An 18,313-nucleotide genomic window follows, 5' to 3' on the forward strand; every position below is an offset into this window, starting at 1 on the left:
TAGACATAGAAAATTTAAAAAGCGACGGCACTAAGGAAAGACAAGAAAATTAAAAAATAAAGACAGAGAATGGGATAAAAGTACACAAAGAAAGGGCATTTTAAAGTAAGGATTAAGAAAATAAAAGAAAAAATTGAAAAATAAATACAATTAACTAAAACGCAGACATAGAAAGAAAACTTGAAAAGCAAAGGGACAGACAAGAAAAAAATTAAAATACAGACAGTGAACTGGATAAAAGGAGACATAGAAAATATTAAAAGCAACAGGGATTAGGGAAATAAAGGGAAAAAAATTAAAAATAAGGACAGTGACCTAAAACAGAAACATAGAAAGTAGATTTTTAAAATATTGGGGATTAAGAGAGGAAAAAATTAAAAAGCCAGGACAGCAAACTAAATAAACGGAGACATAGCAAGTACATTTTCAAAGTGACAGGGTACACAACAGACAGGAAAGAAATAAAATATAAGGATAGGGAGCTTGATAAATAGACATAGAAACAAATTTGAAAATCCAAGGGATTAAGAGAGGAAATAATCACAAAATAGGGACACCCAAGTAAATACACAAAGACATAGACAGATAACTTAAGAAGCGAGGGCACTAAGGAAATGCAAGAAATAATAAAACATAAAGACAGTAAACTGGATAAAAGCAGATATAGAAAGAAAATTTAAAAGCGACATGTTTAAATGACAGAGAGGAAAGAATTAAAAAATAGGCCTGTTTATAAAAGTGGTCACAGAAAGAAAATTTTAAAAGCAATGAGGCACAGGGCATACAAGAAAAAATTTAAAATAGGGACACTAAAGTACATAAAAGTAGACATAGAAACAAAATTTTTAAAGCCAAGGGATTAAGAGATGACAAGATTTAGAAATAGGGACAGCGAATTAGAACAGAGATGTAGAAAGAAAATTTTAAAAGCGGCAGCACTAAGGAAAGACAAGAAGTAATTAAAAAAAAAGACAGCAAAATTAAAGACAGCAAACGGGATAAAAGTAGAAAATGTAAATAGCAACGGGGATTAGGGAAATAAATGGAAAAAAATAAAAATAGGGACAGTGAACTAAACCAGAAATGTAGAACGTTTAAAAAGCAAGGGCACTAAGGAAGGACAAGAAATAATTAAAAAAATAAAGACAGCAGATGGAATAAAAGTAGACAGAAAATTTTAGAAGCAAATAGGATTAAGGAAGTAAAGAAAAAATTAAAAAATAGCAACGGCAAACTAAAATGGAGACATAGAAAATTTGAAAAAGCAATGGCACTAAGGAAAAAGAAGAAAAAATAATCAATAAATAATGACAGCGAACAAGAAAATAGGAGAAAATTTTAAAAGCCAAAGGATTAAGAGAGGAAAGAACTAAGAAAAATAGCAACAGCAAAATAAAATGCATAGACAGAAAATTTTTAAAGTGACAGCACTAAGGAAAGACAAGAAATAGTTAAAAAATAAAGACAGTGAACGGGATAAAAGCAGGCAAAGAAAGAACAGTGAAAAACCAAGGGGAATTAGGGAAATAAAAAGGAAAATTCAAAAATAGCAACAGCAAACTGAAACAGAGATGTAGAAAGAAAATTTAAAAAGCAAGGGCACTAAGGAAATATAAGAAAGAATTAAAACATAAACACAGTGAAATAAAGACAGCAAACAGGATAAAGGGAGACAGAAAGTTTTAAAAGAAATGGTGAATAAGGAAATAAGGAAAAAAAATAAAAAGAACAACGGCAAACTGAAACAGAGACATAGAAAATATAAAAAGTGACAGCACTAAAAAAAGAGAAGAAATAATTAAAAATAAAGACTTCAAAAGGAAAAAAGTAGGCATATGAAAGAACATTTAAAAAGCGATGGGCATGACGGAAATAAAGGAAAATAAAAAAAGAGGGACAGCGAACTGAAACATGTAGAAAGAAGATTTAATAAGCAAAGGCACTACAGAATGACAAAAAAATATAGAAAGACAGTGAAATAAAGACAGCAAACAGGAGAAAAGTAGACAGAAAATTTTAAAAGCAACTGGGATTAAGGAAATAAGCAAAAAATTAAAAAATAGTGATGGTGAACTAAAACAGAGACGTATAAAGAAAATTTTAAAAGCAAGGGTGATTAAGGAAATAAGGAAAAAATTTAAAAATAGCACCTACAAACTCAAATGAAGCCCTAGAAAGAAAATCTGAAAAGTGATGACAAAGAAGCAAAAGAATAAATAATTTTTAAAAGACAGCGAAGGGAAAAAAGTATGCACAGAAAGAACATTTAAAAAGCAACGGGGATTAGGGAAATAAAGGGAAAAAATAAAAAATAGGGCAGCAAACTAAAACGGAGATGTAGAAACCCACTCCTCACAGCTGCTTGCCCTCGCAGCTCCAACCTCCCCTACCGCCACCACCGAGACCCCCCCGTCCCGGCCCCACCGCCCAGGGGGACGGGCCCAGCCGCTGCGTGCGGCCCCGCGCCCTCCCTCCCGGACCGAGACACGCGCCCTGCCCCGCCCTGCTGGGAAAAAACGGGGAACCGCCGCCGGCTGGCGTGGGCGGGCGTGAGCGGCACAAGGGCGCTCAGGAACGGAGATCAGATCGAGCACCGCGGGGCGGGGGGCAGCGGGGCTGGGGCTACAGCTCCCAGCCTACCACAGAGCGCAAGGCGGCCAAGCTGACTCCTCGCTGGCAAACAACTACGGCTCTCAGCACGCCATGGGGCACGGCAAAGCCGGTATGAGGCATTATGCACCCCGGCATGCTGCGCGTGGCCGACGGCTAGCTTGATGATGAAAGACTCCATCTCCCGGCATACCCTGCAGACAATATGGCCGACCGGAAGGCCGGTGCCGGAAGAGTGCAGGGAGCGGCATGGCTGACCGGGATCCTGTTACCGGGAGAGCACACGTCCCGGCATGCCGCGGGCTGCTGCCTTCTGAGAGCTTTAACTCTACGGGGCCGCCCTCCCGTCCCCCTTCGTCCCACCCCTTCACCGGAGAGACTCGGGTGCTCCCGCGGAGCTCAGATCAGAGCGCTGGGCTCCCCAGCACCGCGGCCGGCCGCGGCTCACGTCCGATGCCCCCCCTGCCGCCCCACACCTCTCCGACACCGCCCATGCCTTGCCACGCCCTCGAAGAGCCCCAGCCTACGTCGTCCTCCCCCGCCCCGCCCCCCGCAGGACCCTTGTCAGGGCTTTCCCCGGGACTCCCCTTTAGCACGGTCCCGACGTGACCCAGGTGGTCCCGCAGCCCCGCTCTGACCCCAGAGTAAGCGCTCGGGCAGCCCCGCATGTCCACGTGCGGCCCCCCCTCCCCCGCCACCTCCTCCAGCCCTGAGCCACCCATGACCCCTGCACCGCACCCTGCCCTCGTCGGCTCTAGTGCGGTTCTCCCTGGGCCCTGTCTCGGTGAGCCCCCCTCTCCGCCCGCCCCTTCCCCGCATTTCTGTCGCATTTCCTGGGACGTTCCCAGTCGCAGGAACACCCCTCACCAGCCCCATTCACCTCTTCTGCAGGAGCAGACCCAGTGTACAGTGCCTCTCTTGTCCTGGATGGGCCCAGGTGCAGCACGGTGAACCCCACAACCCCAGGCAAGAGCCCCTCTCCCTGTCAGATGCAGAGGGGCCGTTGCCATCGGCCCCACAGGGCATACCTGACACTCCTCATCCCCCAGCCCAGGCCCTTGGCCCACAGCGGCAGCCCATAAAGAACACGGGCCATCTGTGGCTGCTGGGGCAACAGAAGTGTGCCTCAGCTGCCGAGAGCAGCTTGCCAAAAGCCAAAGGGTTCTGAGGTGCACAGGAAGGAAAAAGGAGGAGAACAAAGGGAGAGCTCTGGGGTGCAATGAAATGGAAAAAGAAAAAAAAAAAAAAAGAAAACATTAGCAGGTGAGAGGGAAAACACAGGACTCTGGGGGGCACAGAAAAGGCAAAGGTGGGGGGGGAAGCTGGGCCACACAGAAAGGAAAACAGATGACCCTAGAGCACACCAGAAAAGCACTGGGAAAGCTCCGAGATGGGAGAAAGCTAAACAGGAAACATTGTGGCGTGCTGCAATGCAAACACAGGGCCTTGGGCTGCACAGGACTTGGGGGCAAACCAAAATATGAATTCAGTAGTTCAGAGGGCTCCAGGGGATACCCAAATACAGATACATGGCCTTGGTGCACACCAAAAGGGCATGCTATGGGGCTCAGTGTGCTTGATGGGGAGTGGCCTGCAGCCATCACCAGACCCTGCGGAAAATCCACCTCCCAGCACCGCTTGCGCTGACCCCTGCTCCTGACCCCAGACATACCCAGGGCACCTCAGGGTGCTGACAGCAACCAGGAGCAGCTTCGGGACCTCACACAGTCCTGGAGGGGCTCTGGATGATGGCAAATGCTACCAACAGCCCCAGGTGTCCCTGGCAATGCAAAGGAAATCCCCAACAGCCCTGCGAACAGCACTGGGGCTGTCTGGGAACACCCAGTGATTCCAAAGGGGTCCAAGAAATCTTGGGACCAGCTCCCACCCCTCAGACACAATAGGTAACCTCCTTTCCTCGGGCACTGTCACAGGTGCTTACCAAGTCAAAGGAACTGCAGGAGCCGCAGCCATAAGTACAAAGAGTAAACCAATCCTTTATTAATTATTACACATAAACACCACTTGGGACTGAGACTTCCACAGGGCTTGGTGCCATTATGCTTTCCCCTTCTGTGAAACCTGAACAGCTGCTACTGGACTGGCATTCGTCTGTCTGGAGGGGAAAAGGGTCTGCTCCTGCCTTTGCCCTTGACGTGGCCAGTCACCAAGCGGCTGTCAGACTCCCTCGAGATTTCTCCTTCGGGGGTAGAATACATCTCTGGTATTTGAGAGGAAAAACCCTCATCGCACCTGTCTGTGCTTCTGCCTCACCCTTAGACTAGCAGCCTGAAAGCACACTTCACACCTCTTGGCTCCCTGCCACCTCACCAGTCTGGCATGGTGCGTCATGCCTGCCCAGTGTCAAACCGAGACCTCAGATCAGAGCACAGAACTGAACGCCGGGTGGCACAGGGGAAAGCTTTTGTCATGATCTTGACCGCCTGCATCGCCCAGCACCGAACATCAGGTGGCAGCTGGCAGGTGGCCGAAATGTGCGTGCATGTCTCAGCTGGCCGTCCCCACCGGGAGGCACCCCCCAACGCTTGCTGTGCTGGTGTGGCATGTTCCACCGGAGCGCCCGGCTGCAGGGTTGCGTCTGTAGGTGCCGAGCAGGCTCAGAGCTGGGCCACCTGCTGAGAAAGCGAGGGCACGTACTCCTGCTCGGTCCGTCCTGCGCGACTGCGGAGCTGGGCAACAGTTCACTCCCACCCAGTTTCCAGTTTGGGGCCTGATCCACCCCCTGACACGGCCTCCCGGTGGCGGCACCGGTGACCCCTCGGTCACACACGGCTCTGCAGTTGCTAGGGGCCCCTTGGTGTCCTCCTGGGGCCACGCAAAGCTGGCTACGTTCTTCCTCCTTGCCCTCCTGTATCTCTGGGCACCCTGTTGTGTCATTTTGCTTGTAAGAGTTTGCTTTCCTTCTCCTTCATCCTTACTCTCTTCCAGAGCAAATACACTCCTCGAGGAGTAACAGTAATAGTGTTATGAGAGATGCGTGTTGGAGCCCTCAGTCTCAGGAAGACATCTTTCTGCTTCACGCAGTAGGAACAGAGTCGCCACAGGGTTCCCAGAAGTACTCGACAATTATTTTTGTCACAGTGGGCATTGCAGAAAACCACCATACGGCTTGCAAGCTCTCATATAATACATTTAGAGCGTGAAGATTCTGCTTAGCACTGAGATTGGTCTACAGGAAAGTCTCGGGAGGCCACTACTAAATCTACTCTGCAGCTATAGGAGCAGCCCAGAACTGGGAAAACTGAAAATAGCTTAGGACCATCCTCCAGAATGCACAGCACAGAATACTACTGCCTTACACGTCTGACAGTTGCGTAACATGTGCAGAACAGCCTTTTGCTATTTGGAAAAGCATATACAGGGTATTTCTACTCATTGTTTCTGTGTCTATTAGAAATGCACTCTGAGCTGACTGACTCGCAAAGAATGCTTGAGAGCCAAGGTGGATGTAATTTTATTTTATACTAATTCTGGCTGTTCTGAAGAGTGGGGAGAGTCATCATCCATCAAGACTTCATGCTGTTGTCTAAATATCCCATACTAATACATTTAATAAATGAAAATACAGATTTCAGAACATATATAATGTTGAAATTCATGTTGAAAACAAACAAGAACAACAACAAGAAAATCCTACCCCTGTGCAAAATACCATTTTCCAGTTTCACACTGTAGACAGGAAGACATTGGCTTCCGTCCCTGGCTTGGATATATCACTTTACCTCTCCATTCTAGTCATCAAGGCATGCGTTGCCAATTGATATGGCCACAGAAACCCCTTTTAAATGTCACTGAATTCTGTCCACGAAACAAGAGCAGAATTTGATCCTTCTGTTGGGGAGTGCTCTGCTAGTGATAAGCACCCTGCATGCTGAGCTACTGAACATTGCATTTTACAAAACAGCAAGTTCTGATTACGCTTGCTCGCTACCAGCCGGAAAAAAAAAGACCTCTTTCACAGATTGAGATGGACAGCAGAATAGCTGAATAGTAATGCAATTATTCTGAAGTGTAGAACCCCAGGAAATCTAAGAAAGTAAAAGTCTAGTTCTCGCCATTTCCTCCTACGCAAACACTAGTTTCAGTTATGCAAGATTTGTTTTAAAACCAGAAGAGCATTTTTCCCTCTTGTTCAAGACCAGTCACTTAGAAAAAGCTGTACGACACTTTAAAGAGATACTGAATACTAAAATATCAACACCTGTGTAAATCTTCACTGACATCTTTTGGGTAATTTCTACAGATAAGGTTGCCATATTCCAGGGATGATCTTCTAAAATATTCACTCAACAACTGAAAGTAAATCGCCACTATTAGCAGAAGCACTTTGGAAGAATGCTCCATTACACTCAGAAATGTGAAAGCCCTCTCTCAGCTGCACACACTTAACATGTTACAGACCTATGCTGCCTTTTCTTTCAGTATCTTAATATATTTATGTTAAAACAGAGGTCCACCCTGCAATAAATTCCATAATATTATGTCAAATCTACAAAATTATTGAGAATCATACATAAATGCAGAAGGCAAATGTAACAAAAAAATGAACAACATCAAAGACTCTCACCATTCATTAGTAAAACTCTGAGATGTGTGCATACTATTGTCCATTCCTGTAATGACTGAGCGTTATCTAGCACTTTGCCTTTATTTACTTATGAGGAGTCTCCAAACTAAAATTTCATGAAGTTGAGGTATGAGACCTACCATTAAGTTGAGTACTGACCTCGAGTTTCCTTCACAGTGAGTGGTGATATGGTTGTTAAAATTCAACGTGTGATCCACCTGATCAAATGCTGGGGTCTAATTTTGGACAGGATAAATGATCCTCGTGTTTAGGACAGCTCATGTGAGTCAAATGACACAAATGGCTATTGCAAACCACTCCCTTTACCTGAATGACAATGAATGAGATTCTGGGGGCTTGGAGCAGGCATCCCACAGTCATTGAGAAGGAAGGATGCATGCCACTAGGCTGCACAGGAAGGCCACCTTCCAATGGGGTCACTGAGAGAACTGGACTACAACCGAGCAGCATCACAGATTCTTCCTGTGTTCTGCTGTTCTATACATCAGGAGCAGTCCAAACTCTGAGCTGCACAAAATTATGTTTCAGCTGGTTTTACATGCTTTTTGGCTTGATCTCTGAACATTTCACTCCGCAACTAAGGATCTGATCCTTGCTTCATGAAAAAGCATCTGCATATATGGAAGACAACGTAGATTTGCAAGGAACATGCCGATAAACATCATTAGGGAAGCAATCTCTTTGGCACGACAGTCTAACCTTACTGCCCCTCAAAGTCCTATTATGCTACCTAAGCTGGATCTGTACAGAACAATTATACAAAAAGGGTAGTTCTTCCTGAAAGTGGCAAAACCAAATTATGACTTTACTGTAAGACAACTCTTTCAGGTCAGCAATCTCCAACGCAGTTTATCAGCAACAACTCCTGTTGCTTCTGCTCTTAAGAGAGGCGATCAGAGTTGATTTTTCGAAGTTTAGCAGGCAAATTATCTTCCAATTTCATCTCTAGAGCACACATACCTGGAGGGTTCTTCTGTAACTCAAGATCGCCGGTAGACTGAGTCAAAGCCTCGGCATTTATTTTTAAGGCTTTCAGCTGTATCCTGTCATCACTGTCTTCACCGTCAGAGATGGGACTTATTTCTTGAATTTTCAAGAGATCTCCAGTACTGCAAGTCTTCTCTGTGTTACTGGAACTCATTCTCAGGGCTCTTCTTGGAAGGTCTTCCTTTCTCGAGCTAATCTTCTGAAGTTTAAAAGGGAGCTTGTTTTTCTCTCCTGCAATATCAATACAGTCAAGTGAACAAACCTGTTCTCTTCTGGTTTTGTTATTATCGACAGGACTATTCAAAGGAGATGATAGCGGCAGGTTTTCTTCTTGCTCTTTAACACTGTAAGGAGGAGTGGGGACTTCAAATGTAGCATGAAACTGAGAATAATCGACACGGAAAAAGCCATCTTCTAGGGACATTACTGGGAGGAATCTGTGACCCCAAAGAACTTCATCTTCTGTATATGAGGTCCTAGCTTGACACGTCATTCCTACGGAAACAGACAAGAGCGTGACATTCTAATGTGAGCAAGTAGACCGGCATATGGAACAAAAAATACAAGGTAAAGCTGATGGATAAAAATCAATTGTAGCCTGTAAGCTAACAAATTTATAGATTATAAAATGGAGCGATTGTTCTTAGTCAATCTCCCGACAGTCAATGGAGTGCCTCTAATTGATTGACTAGATTTTTATGCAAATATTGGATTAAATATTGCAGATTCACACCGAGCAAACAGCTTTTGATAAAAGCAAAACATCAAATTAAGACAGTATTAGCTTGCTAGCAACAACAATCTTATAGTTTGTATGTAATATTGTTTCTTGGAAGTCACCTTGGGAGAAAGAACCGTTGCTTGGCAAAGGCTTACAGAATTCTCTGGCGAAGATAGGGCATGGGGGGAGCCAAAGCTAAATGAAAAATTTAATCTTCCATTCCTTCTATAGGCAAGGTTACTTTTTCTCCAAATAGTATGTCAAGACAAAAGCTGTGCAGAGACACTGCAGCTGTCTTCCATGCTAAGACATAGGTACCACTGTAAAGCTTGTAGAAGACTTTGTTTCACTCAGTGCCAATATACATCATTGGCAGTATTTACATGTGTGAACTGACAGCTAAAATGTGTTCTAACCAAGCCAACAAATCTGTTACAATCTCAGCACAACCGTGCTGATGATAATTAATACAAATATCCCAGGTGAGTAGAACATTAAGACTTCCTGTCATGGTACTCTTCAGAGGCAGAATTAGCAGTCAGTAAGCCCAAACTCTGATTTGCTCTCCGGTTACTGCTACATTAATTCTCAGCCAAGTGTAAAATGTTTCCCTTGTGATACCCGGTTAGGTAATTGCATTAAGTGCGGTTATGAATGCATGCTTATCTAATATACATAGTTCAGCTGAGGGATGAGAAGAGGCTTCTGTGGGGATCTAAAGGCTGATGCACTCGACGTGAAAGAGTGTTCTGTCCCAGTGGATTGTGTATTTGTTTAGGGCTCAGTCCAGCAGGTGGATAGTAATCGGTCAGTTCTGTTTCCTGTCTGGCATGAGATGATTGCACTTGGCTGCACCAAAAGGACATTACTGTTGCTAAGGCAGGAACCAGACAACTGGTAATCTTGTTGAAAGAAGGACAAAAATGCTCCTTGATTAATCAAAGTTTAACAAATCCTCAAAAGAAGGGAGAGGAAGATCAGAATATCGATGAACCTACTGAATGATCTGGACTTTAATAGTACACATGGATCCGCGACAGAGAGCTTCTTACGTAACCGCAGCGCATTGTCACAGGATTCATAAAAGAATTAAGTCCTCAAAAGACAAGGCCACAAAGTCAGCTGTCATCTGGACAACGTTGTATCAGAATTAAAAAAAAAAAAAAAAAAAGTTAAAAAACCCAAAAGCCCTGCTCATATTTGCTGATAACCATGTGTTGCTACAATCTTTGCGACTACGTGGTCCGTATTTGTACTGTAAAACTGGATTTGTTATTTTGCATTCAATTTAATGCAAGCTGGGCTGAAAGTGATTTTGCAGCACTGGCAACTTTTATAGTTCAACGTTCTTTCAGCGTGGTGGTCCTTAAAACAGGAGTCTCATAAGGGTGTTGTACTCCTCTACATGCCATGTTCAAAGAGTGGCAGGGTGCATCTCTTCTTGGATGTACTGGCCACTTTGGGTATCAGTAATGCAGAGCCCTATGGGGAAGGGAGGTCTATTGGCTGGTAAAGGCCACTGAAGCTCTGTAGAATATGGCAGGATATTCTGGAGCATCCAGGATTAGCATCCTGAAAGGATTAACAGCTGCCTTGCTAAAAATATCAGGACTGAAAACAAAGACTAAAAATTAGAGCATGCGTATTATTCTAAATCTTACCGGTAGTCTCAACGATTCCTTCAAGGATGACAACTATTTCAAATTGCTCGCTTCTTAGTGATCTTTGTGAGAGACAAAAAAAGGGGCTCTTTGAGTTAATTTCATGACAGATGGTTAATGGGGAAACTAAAAACAGCTGGTCAGCTCCAGTTCCAAATCCAACATCCAGTTCACACTGGTCTAGCGGCAGAAATTCTCCCTCTGGTGTCTGTCGGGACTAAAGATGAAAAGATGATTTAGTAATCACCATGTGAGGCAAAACATGAAAAGCAATGCAATGACGTTAAAACCTGCCTCTTTCATAAGATCGTCATCTACATATTAGGTCTGGGGTCTTCATAATGGAGGTATAAGTAATGCTAAATACTATAAGGCTACTATATATGACCAATTTTGACTTTTCTTATCATGCCACGAGATCTCATCATCATCTACAAACTTTGCTATGACATATATATATATCAAAACATCGGGTACCACACTACATGCCTTACAAAGGATGTTCGCCATGAACATCCTGCGGCAAAAGTTCCTGTTAACGACAACAAAATCTACAAGCCAGGCACATTTTAATCCATAGCCTGAATTCATGTTTTGTTATTTGTATAAGTTACTAATTTTTGTTTGGCAGACACTGTGATGTACTAACTCAAAGGTAAGCATCACAGTAACTGTACCGTATGTCTGGTAAGTGACATTTCCACAAAACCATCTGAATCGATATTAACAATGCTATCATCCCTTGACAATTTGCAGGTACCGCCTACTGTATGTTGATCTTAATAATGAACTTATGATCATTATTAAGCTAAGTGCCCCGTTTTTATTTACGTCATTTCACAGGTCCAGTAAAAATGCTGATATGATAGCTTCCCCACACCCCGTAGCGTTCCCCTCAAATTTTCCTGGTATTCAAAGTAAAAATTACATCAGTTGGCCAGGCAGCTCCTCAGCTGATTGCTTTAAAGGTGTCTGGTGGAAACTGCCCATTAAAATTAAAAGCTTTGCAGAGCCTACTTAAAATCCTATTTCAAATCCTTTCTGCTTCTTGCTTGATTAGAAAGCACTTAACTCTTTAAGAAGCCGACTGTTGATTACAAATGATAGATTATTCCATAGTTACTAAATAGTTTTAACTGTGTTGCATTGGTATTGACAAATGTATTGGTTCCATTGCTTGGAAACTCTATCCATTAGTCCTGAGAGCAAGCTGAAGCTAGCACTTTTGCTGTTGACTTAGATCTGCTTGGTATTCTTTTAAGAAAGTTTCTGTCTTTAAAACAAATCCCTAAGCAACTAGTGTACCTTCAGATTGTCTCTCTGCTTCACCTGTATCTTAAAAATGCTGAATTTTTAACGGCCTGGTATTTACTGGTGATTACATAACCAGTTAGGTAGCTGGTAGAGTACAGCTCCTTATTAAATACAATGCATTATTTCATTTATGTGCTATGTGTCTGTTTTTCTGCTAAGGAAAAAAAAAATCTTCCTATCTAAATAACCAAGTTCTCCCTTACACAAGAGTCAGTTTCTCCACTACTGATGAGGACAGGGAAAATATTAGCCGATTGCTTGTAAAAGCATTCTCACAGATTATTTGTGCTTTGAAAGGTAAAAGACAGTGCTATAAAATAAAAGCGATCAAAACCACTACTATGTAGCAATCGTGACAGTCCCTGTTATATGCAAAGGTGTAATCAAACTACTGCAAAAACATCCTTTCTCTTTTCCTGAGGGAACCGGCAGAACTAAGCTGCAGACTACGCCACTGCTTTTGTTGCCTGGCTACTGTTCTTTCAGCGGGTGCACAAATAGGTTGGCAACATATTATCTTTGCTCCAAGGTAACAAGGCTCAACATGAGCCGTATGAACCAACATCTAAACCTCACATTTTCCCAGTTTTATCAAATACAATTACCTAGACAAAGATGTGCATATTTGCACAAATTACTGCCTGAATGACTTAAGAACTGTTTCATCTACAAACCATTTCTCTCTGTGGAAGAGTCTTCGATCAAATCCACTCAATAGTAAACAAATCCAGCGAGGATGATTAGAGGTAACAGATCTGGGAGAAAGCAAAAGGTTGTGTTTGAGGTATTCGGTATCTTACATACAGGACCGATTTATGCAGGGCATGGAGAATTTTCAAAAGAAACTTATTTGTTAAACAAAAAGTAATTAACCTGAATGAAGATAGCTTAATAGCCCTAGTATGTTAAGACTCCTAGCCAGCAACCTTTGTTGCATATATATAGCTTTACTTAAAGGATCACAAAACAGGGCAGAGGACTATAAACTGTCACCAATAAGTTTGGAAGGAACACTTGTGATTATTTATTTTGACCACCCACATAACACAAAGCCAAATAAATTCCACAGATTAATACATGCTTGAACAAGGGCACAATTACTTAGAAATGCCTCCGCTTTCATTTTAAATGTGGCCAAAAGGTCTAGATGAGTTGCTCCGAAGGTTAATTGCCTCGCAGCTAAGAAAAAAAAGACTCCTTCTGTGTCCGGATTTTTCCACCTTTAACTTTCTGCCACTAGATCTTTGTTTTGTTTCTTATTACTAGGCAGACTTCCATTGCATCAGCACTTGGTCTGCTTTTGTGTCGGACCAAACATTTTATGCCCTTCGAGTCTTTGCTCCTATCCTTTATTCATTCTCGGTGCTTTTCTAAACCCTGTTGTTTATGCACATCCTTCTTTAACTGGACACAACACAGTTTTATTATTATTAACCCTCCTTCAGTTCACTCGTTTAGAGAACTCTCATAATTATGTTTTGGTACCCAGGTGGACTAATGAAGCACTGGTGTAGAAAACATGGGATGCAAAAGACAGACGACCATCAAGTTTAATATTGCAGTACGTTGTAGAGAAACTCAGAAATCTAGAAAATGCTAAACTGGTACGTGCTAATTTGCCATACAGTACTACAATATTTTCAGTTCTGGTATTTGAGAGGAAAAACCCTGATCTCAGCTATCTGTGCTTCTGCCCCACTCTTAGACTAGCAGCTGGCAAGAACATTTATTATACATTACATTACTGAAATAATATGAACTTGTACCATGAAATAATATGAACTTGTAATATGAAGAGTACTTCGATACTGCTGTTAAAGAATTGTACGGTTTTTTGGTAGTGACACTATACCTGGAGCTCTAGCTTAGATAATTCCCAGGATGACTGCTACTTTTTAATATAGTCTAGTTGCCCCAGGCTGTAAATACAACCTGAGTGAGCTGGGCTTGTTCAGACCGGCGAAGAGAAGGCGTGGAGGGGGATCTAAACCTTCCAAAACCTAAGAGGAAGGTAATCAAGAAGATGGAGCCAGGCTCTTCACAGCAGTGCGTAGCAGGAGCAAGAGAGACAGCAGGTGTAAGTTGAAACAAGAAAAGTTCGGACTGGATTGAAGAAAAACTTTTCCATCATGAGGACAGTTAAGCAGTGGAAGAGCTTGCCCAGCAAGGCTGTGCAGTGTTTGTCCTTAGAGGTTTCCAAAACCAGATTGGAAAAAGCCCTGAGCACCCTGGCCTGACCTCCTAGCTCACCACGCTTTGAGCAGGAGGTTGGACTAGAGACCTCCTGAGGTCCCTTCCAATCTGAATGATCCTGTGATATTAAAAAGCATATCGTTTGCACTTTCTGCATGTGCCCTGCTTATCGATTTGTTGAGATCACAATATAATGCGTCTTCTTACTTATTTGCAATGCCTGTCATCTGCCATCTGTGAATTTTCCGTCACAATTTTGTTTGCTTTCAGCTTATTCAAAGCTGTTAATTAGTACAGCTCAAAGAATAGGTGCCTGCTGGTCATAACTCAAAGCGCACTGGCTCTATGGCTACTACGCTTCACAATTCTATTTTTAAAACTATTGCTTAGCACATGTTGAAAACGGGCTACGATGGATGATTTTACATTCCTCGGCTTTCTGAATCAAAATGTCCTACACTACTAGCTGAAACACTTCACAGACCACTTTACATACCAACACTATAATGTTTATCAGTGACATATATAGTCCCATCAAAAGAAGATAAAAATAGGTATCGTAACTAATTTTTAAAAAATCAATACTGATCGCCATACGGTGGATGCTGGTTGCTGCTGCTGCTATCACCAGATCACTCAGGTGCACTAGAGAGGTATAGGAATTAACAGGCAGAAAAATACAGTTCACTGTGACACTGAAAAGGCCAGGACCTAGAACTGCACATTTTCAGCAGCTAGTTCCAACCAGCTTCTTTCAATTTCTTGCCCCAGCAGTTCGCTTCTTCCTGCTTCTAGAGCACTCAGTGTAAATTAGAAAGACTCGGGTTTCTGGAAAAGTTTTTACTGAAACATGCACACTTAGTCTAACTCTGTTTTCCAAACTCTCCACAACGCAGTCCAAAAAGGGCCCCAGACTTTTCCGTGACATCACTACGCCATGCTGCTCGGCAATCCCCTGGATCAAAAAAAAAAGCCAGCACAGTGTGGTGGCACCACTGTAATCTACCAAATATCCTAGGGCATATATCACACTTTGAGTAAATTCCATTCAGACAGACTTAGATTGGTGTACTTTCTTTACAAATGTAAATCCTCGGGGCTCCATTGGTCCCACTGAAACACTACGTTCACTACTAAATAGGGCTCCTATCTCAAGTACAAAAGTGTGATAAGACATATTTATTCACATTCTTTCACTGTGACACAAGTAAAAAAAATTATAGCTATCTAATCGGGTGCAGGAGAAGTGTAGCAAGATCAGCTGTCAACAGGACACACAAAGCTACTTCAAAGCAGCTGATGTAAATTCACACGCTGCCGGAATGGCCACTATGACTGCCGGAATGGTGTGTCCAGTTCAAGGGGCACCTCAGCGAACTGAGGAGGATTTACAGAAAGACTGGGGAACTAACGCCACGCCTCGTAATGAGGACTGAGGGGGCAGCTAGTACACAAACAGTCACTTTTAAACTCTCCTGTGTCCACAGCTTTTATTTGCCAAAAGTCGCAAACCAACCTGAAGACAAGTCGTGGGCATGATGATCATTCGAAAGAAATCAAGTATTACTCACTGGTTCATTGTCTAGTCTATGAAACAGCTATCATAAGACGAATCGGTCAAGCAGGTCCATCAAATGTCCTTGTGTTTTCTGTCCCAATCATCTGCATACCAGCATTGTGTAGCCATAGAATTATCAGCAGAAAGCGCACCAGGTTGTGTGTTTGGTGTCTTATTTCAAAAGAAGTTTATAGCGAATTACTGTCAGTGTGAAAACACAACTGTGACACCATTTTTATTCCACTTTGACTTGCATTCCGTCTTGGATTATGGACAGAATTAAATACTTTAGAGGAGGCTTTCTGCTAATTTTTAATTAGGCTTTCTGATAATTTTTAATTAAGAGATCAACAAAAATAATGGTTTAGCTGGCTGATTCCTACAAAAATTGCTCCATTGTAACTCCTGACAGCTTGTTCTCACATATATATCCAACCTCTTTTTGAATCTTAGCAGATTCTCCATTTTAAGTGGTATTCTGCGGCAAGAAAAATTAACACATCAGTCAAGCATTCTGCACAGAACAGAAGGAAAACAGCCCTTCGCATTTACCATTGTCCCATCACCTACCGTACCATCCTTGTTTCTGCAGATTATTAAAATGGCCAAACAGTTGCTCCAAAGAGAGGATTACCATAGAGAATATAGAACATTTACAGCATTCAAATATGATATTCTGAAATTAACGTCATCACTGGGATCCAGCTTCTGATGCTCCCCATCAAGGGTGCTCCCATGACAAGACGTAGCTGCTATGAGCTGCTATGTTGCTTCATCTCAGCATGCCACATGCAGTGTTTGCCTGTTTGCTTTCCATTCTACTCCTGCGCGATGTCTTTTCCAGACTTCCGTGCCTGCCAAACCCTCCTGTTTCCTGATGATTTCTTTATTTTTTTGGTTATGATCTCCTTTGAATTACAGTTTTCTTGCATTCTGAATTACATTGACCATTGTCAGTGATTAATAAATAGATACCGGTGACAATCAAAGGGCCTTTCCACTAAAGCACTTGCACAACTGCTCTGAAATGCTGGAAGGCTACTGGCTGGAACCATGGGGTAAGGAACTGCAAGTTAAAGCTCCCCAAGTTTCCCCAAAGGAAAGAGGAGGTCAAGACTGATCTTTGTCCTAATTTAATGTCACGACAAAACAGTCATCAATTTCTTATTCCCACCCATCACCTGCTAAGGGGCATGCCTTAGTATCCCTCCCTGCAGCTATCCTGTATCCTGACACATCCATCCTTCCTGACCAAATTGGCTTCCTGCCAGCCTCACAATCCACTGGAATGCCCCTGGGAGCTCTCTGATGAGACCGTCTTTTCCCCTATGCCTGCTTGGTTCTTTCGTGGCTCCCGCTATGGGCAGCCACGGCAAATTTTTCTAAAGCCCTTCATACAGCCCCAGCCACGTCCTTTCGCCCACATGCCAAGGGAGAGGGCAGCTGCCCCTAGGGCAGAGCCCACCAGCAGGCAGTGGCAGGGGCTGGACAGGGGAATTGCCATGCTACCTGGACTATGGGCATGTGGTTGCAGTTGGCCCACGCCCTGCCTGCATCGCCCACCGCAATGCAGGTGCCCCATCCCGCCCGCTGTCGCACCAGGCCTCACCTTGATCAGCTTGCAGCGGATCTGGGCAGACACCATGTGGCTGTTGCGGAGGTTGCCGACACGGAACATGAGGCAGAGCTTGCCATCCCGCTGTGAGACGACTGCGGCATGGCTGAACATGAGGGTCTCGGCTCGCTTCTTGGGCTGGGACATCTTGATGAACATGCAGCCGATGAGGAACGCATCGACGATGGAGCCCAGCAGCGACTGGAAGAGGAAGAGCACGATGCCCTCAGGGCAGCGCTCGGTAATGTAGCGGTGCCCATAGCCAATGGTGGCCTCAGTCTCTATGAAGAAGAGGAAGGCGGAGGGAAAGTTGTACACGTTGGCGACACATGGAGTGTACGTGTCATCATGCGCCTGGTGCAGGTCACCTCGCAGGTAGGCGATGCCCCACCACATTGAGGCCATGACCAGCCAGGCGACTGTGTAGGTCAGCAGGAAGATGAGCAGGTTCCAGCGCCACTTGAGGTCCACCAGCGTGGTGAAGAGGTCGGAGAGGTAGCGGCTGCTCTCACCGCCCAGGTTCCCGTGTTGTACATTGCAGCGCCCGTTCTTGTCCACGAAGCGCTGCCGCTCTCTGCGGGTGCCGCTGCGAGCCGGGCCCACCACCTGGTACTCGTCCCCAAACTTCCTGCGCACGGCAGACATGCTGCCGAGGCCCTCCGCGGGCGCGGTGAGGATGCGGCGGGGCGGGGGGCGGCGGCACGCCGCTGCCTGCGCGCAGCAGCCACCGATCGCGGCGCCGGCCCCCGGGAAACGGGGCGCGCCCGGATGCCCGCGGAGCGGGAGTCACCCGCCGCCAGCACTGCCCGCTCGCCGGCAGCGCGGGGGAAGATCGGGCAGAGCAGCCGCGGAGAGACCAAGAACGGGGCGGCCGGACCGCGCAGGGCCGGGGCCGAGACCGAGAAGAGCCGGCGCCCGAGCCGGCCCGCTGGGCGGGGGCGGGGCGGAGCTCGCCGGGGCCCGGGCGGGGCGGAGCTCGCCGGGGCCGGGGGCGGGGCCGGGGCCGGCTTGCCGAGCCCCGCGAGCGGCGTGCGGCTGCGCGGGG

General features: G+C 44.8%; 1 protein-coding gene across 3 annotated transcripts; it reads right to left on the bottom strand.

Annotated features, from left to right (window-relative positions):
• Positions 1–4,587: 4,587 nt before the first annotated feature.
• LOC140662275 (G protein-activated inward rectifier potassium channel 1-like) lies at positions 4,588–18,263 on the bottom strand. Of its 3 annotated transcripts, none has more exons than XM_072885517.1 (3): positions 17,263–18,263; positions 10,589–10,805; positions 4,588–8,701 (listed from the first exon to the last, which is right to left on the bottom strand). In XM_072885517.1, exons 1-3 carry the CDS (start codon positions 17,911–17,913, stop codon positions 8,100–8,102), a joined length of 1,470 nt encoding a protein of 489 aa, XP_072741618.1. In that variant the 5' UTR covers positions 17,914–18,263; the 3' UTR covers positions 4,588–8,099. The 3 variants fall into 3 exon arrangements, 2 of the variants coding, with proteins under 2 accessions (XP_072741618.1, XP_072741619.1); XM_072885518.1 differs by having other exon boundaries at positions 8,562–8,701; positions 10,589–10,650; XR_012046049.1 differs by lacking the exon at positions 4,588–8,701 and adding an exon at positions 12,577–12,657 and having other exon boundaries at positions 10,672–10,805.
• Between the last annotated feature and the right edge of the window lie 50 nt (positions 18,264–18,313).

The sequence above is a fragment of the Ciconia boyciana genome, chromosome 22, assembly GCF_034638445.1.
Source record: "Ciconia boyciana chromosome 22, ASM3463844v1, whole genome shotgun sequence".
NCBI classification, from domain to species: Eukaryota; Metazoa; Chordata; class Aves; order Ciconiiformes; family Ciconiidae; genus Ciconia; species Ciconia boyciana.

What these genes read in the sequence shown, in the direction of transcription:
- LOC140662275 (XM_072885517.1), bottom strand. Translation starts at nt 17,913, where the DNA reads ATGTCTGCCGTGCGCAGGAAGTTTGGGGACGAGTACCAGGTGGTGGGC. An exon ending in TCCGCTGCAAGCTGATCAAG is followed by an intron (nt 10,806 to 17,262) that starts GTGAGGCCTGGT and finishes TTTCATCTTTAG; the next exon opens with TCCCGACAGACACCAGAGGG. An exon ending in AGGAATCGTTGAGACTACCG is followed by an intron (nt 8,702 to 10,588) that starts GTAAGATTTAGA and finishes CTGTTTCCGTAG; the next exon opens with GAATGACGTGTCAAGCTAGG.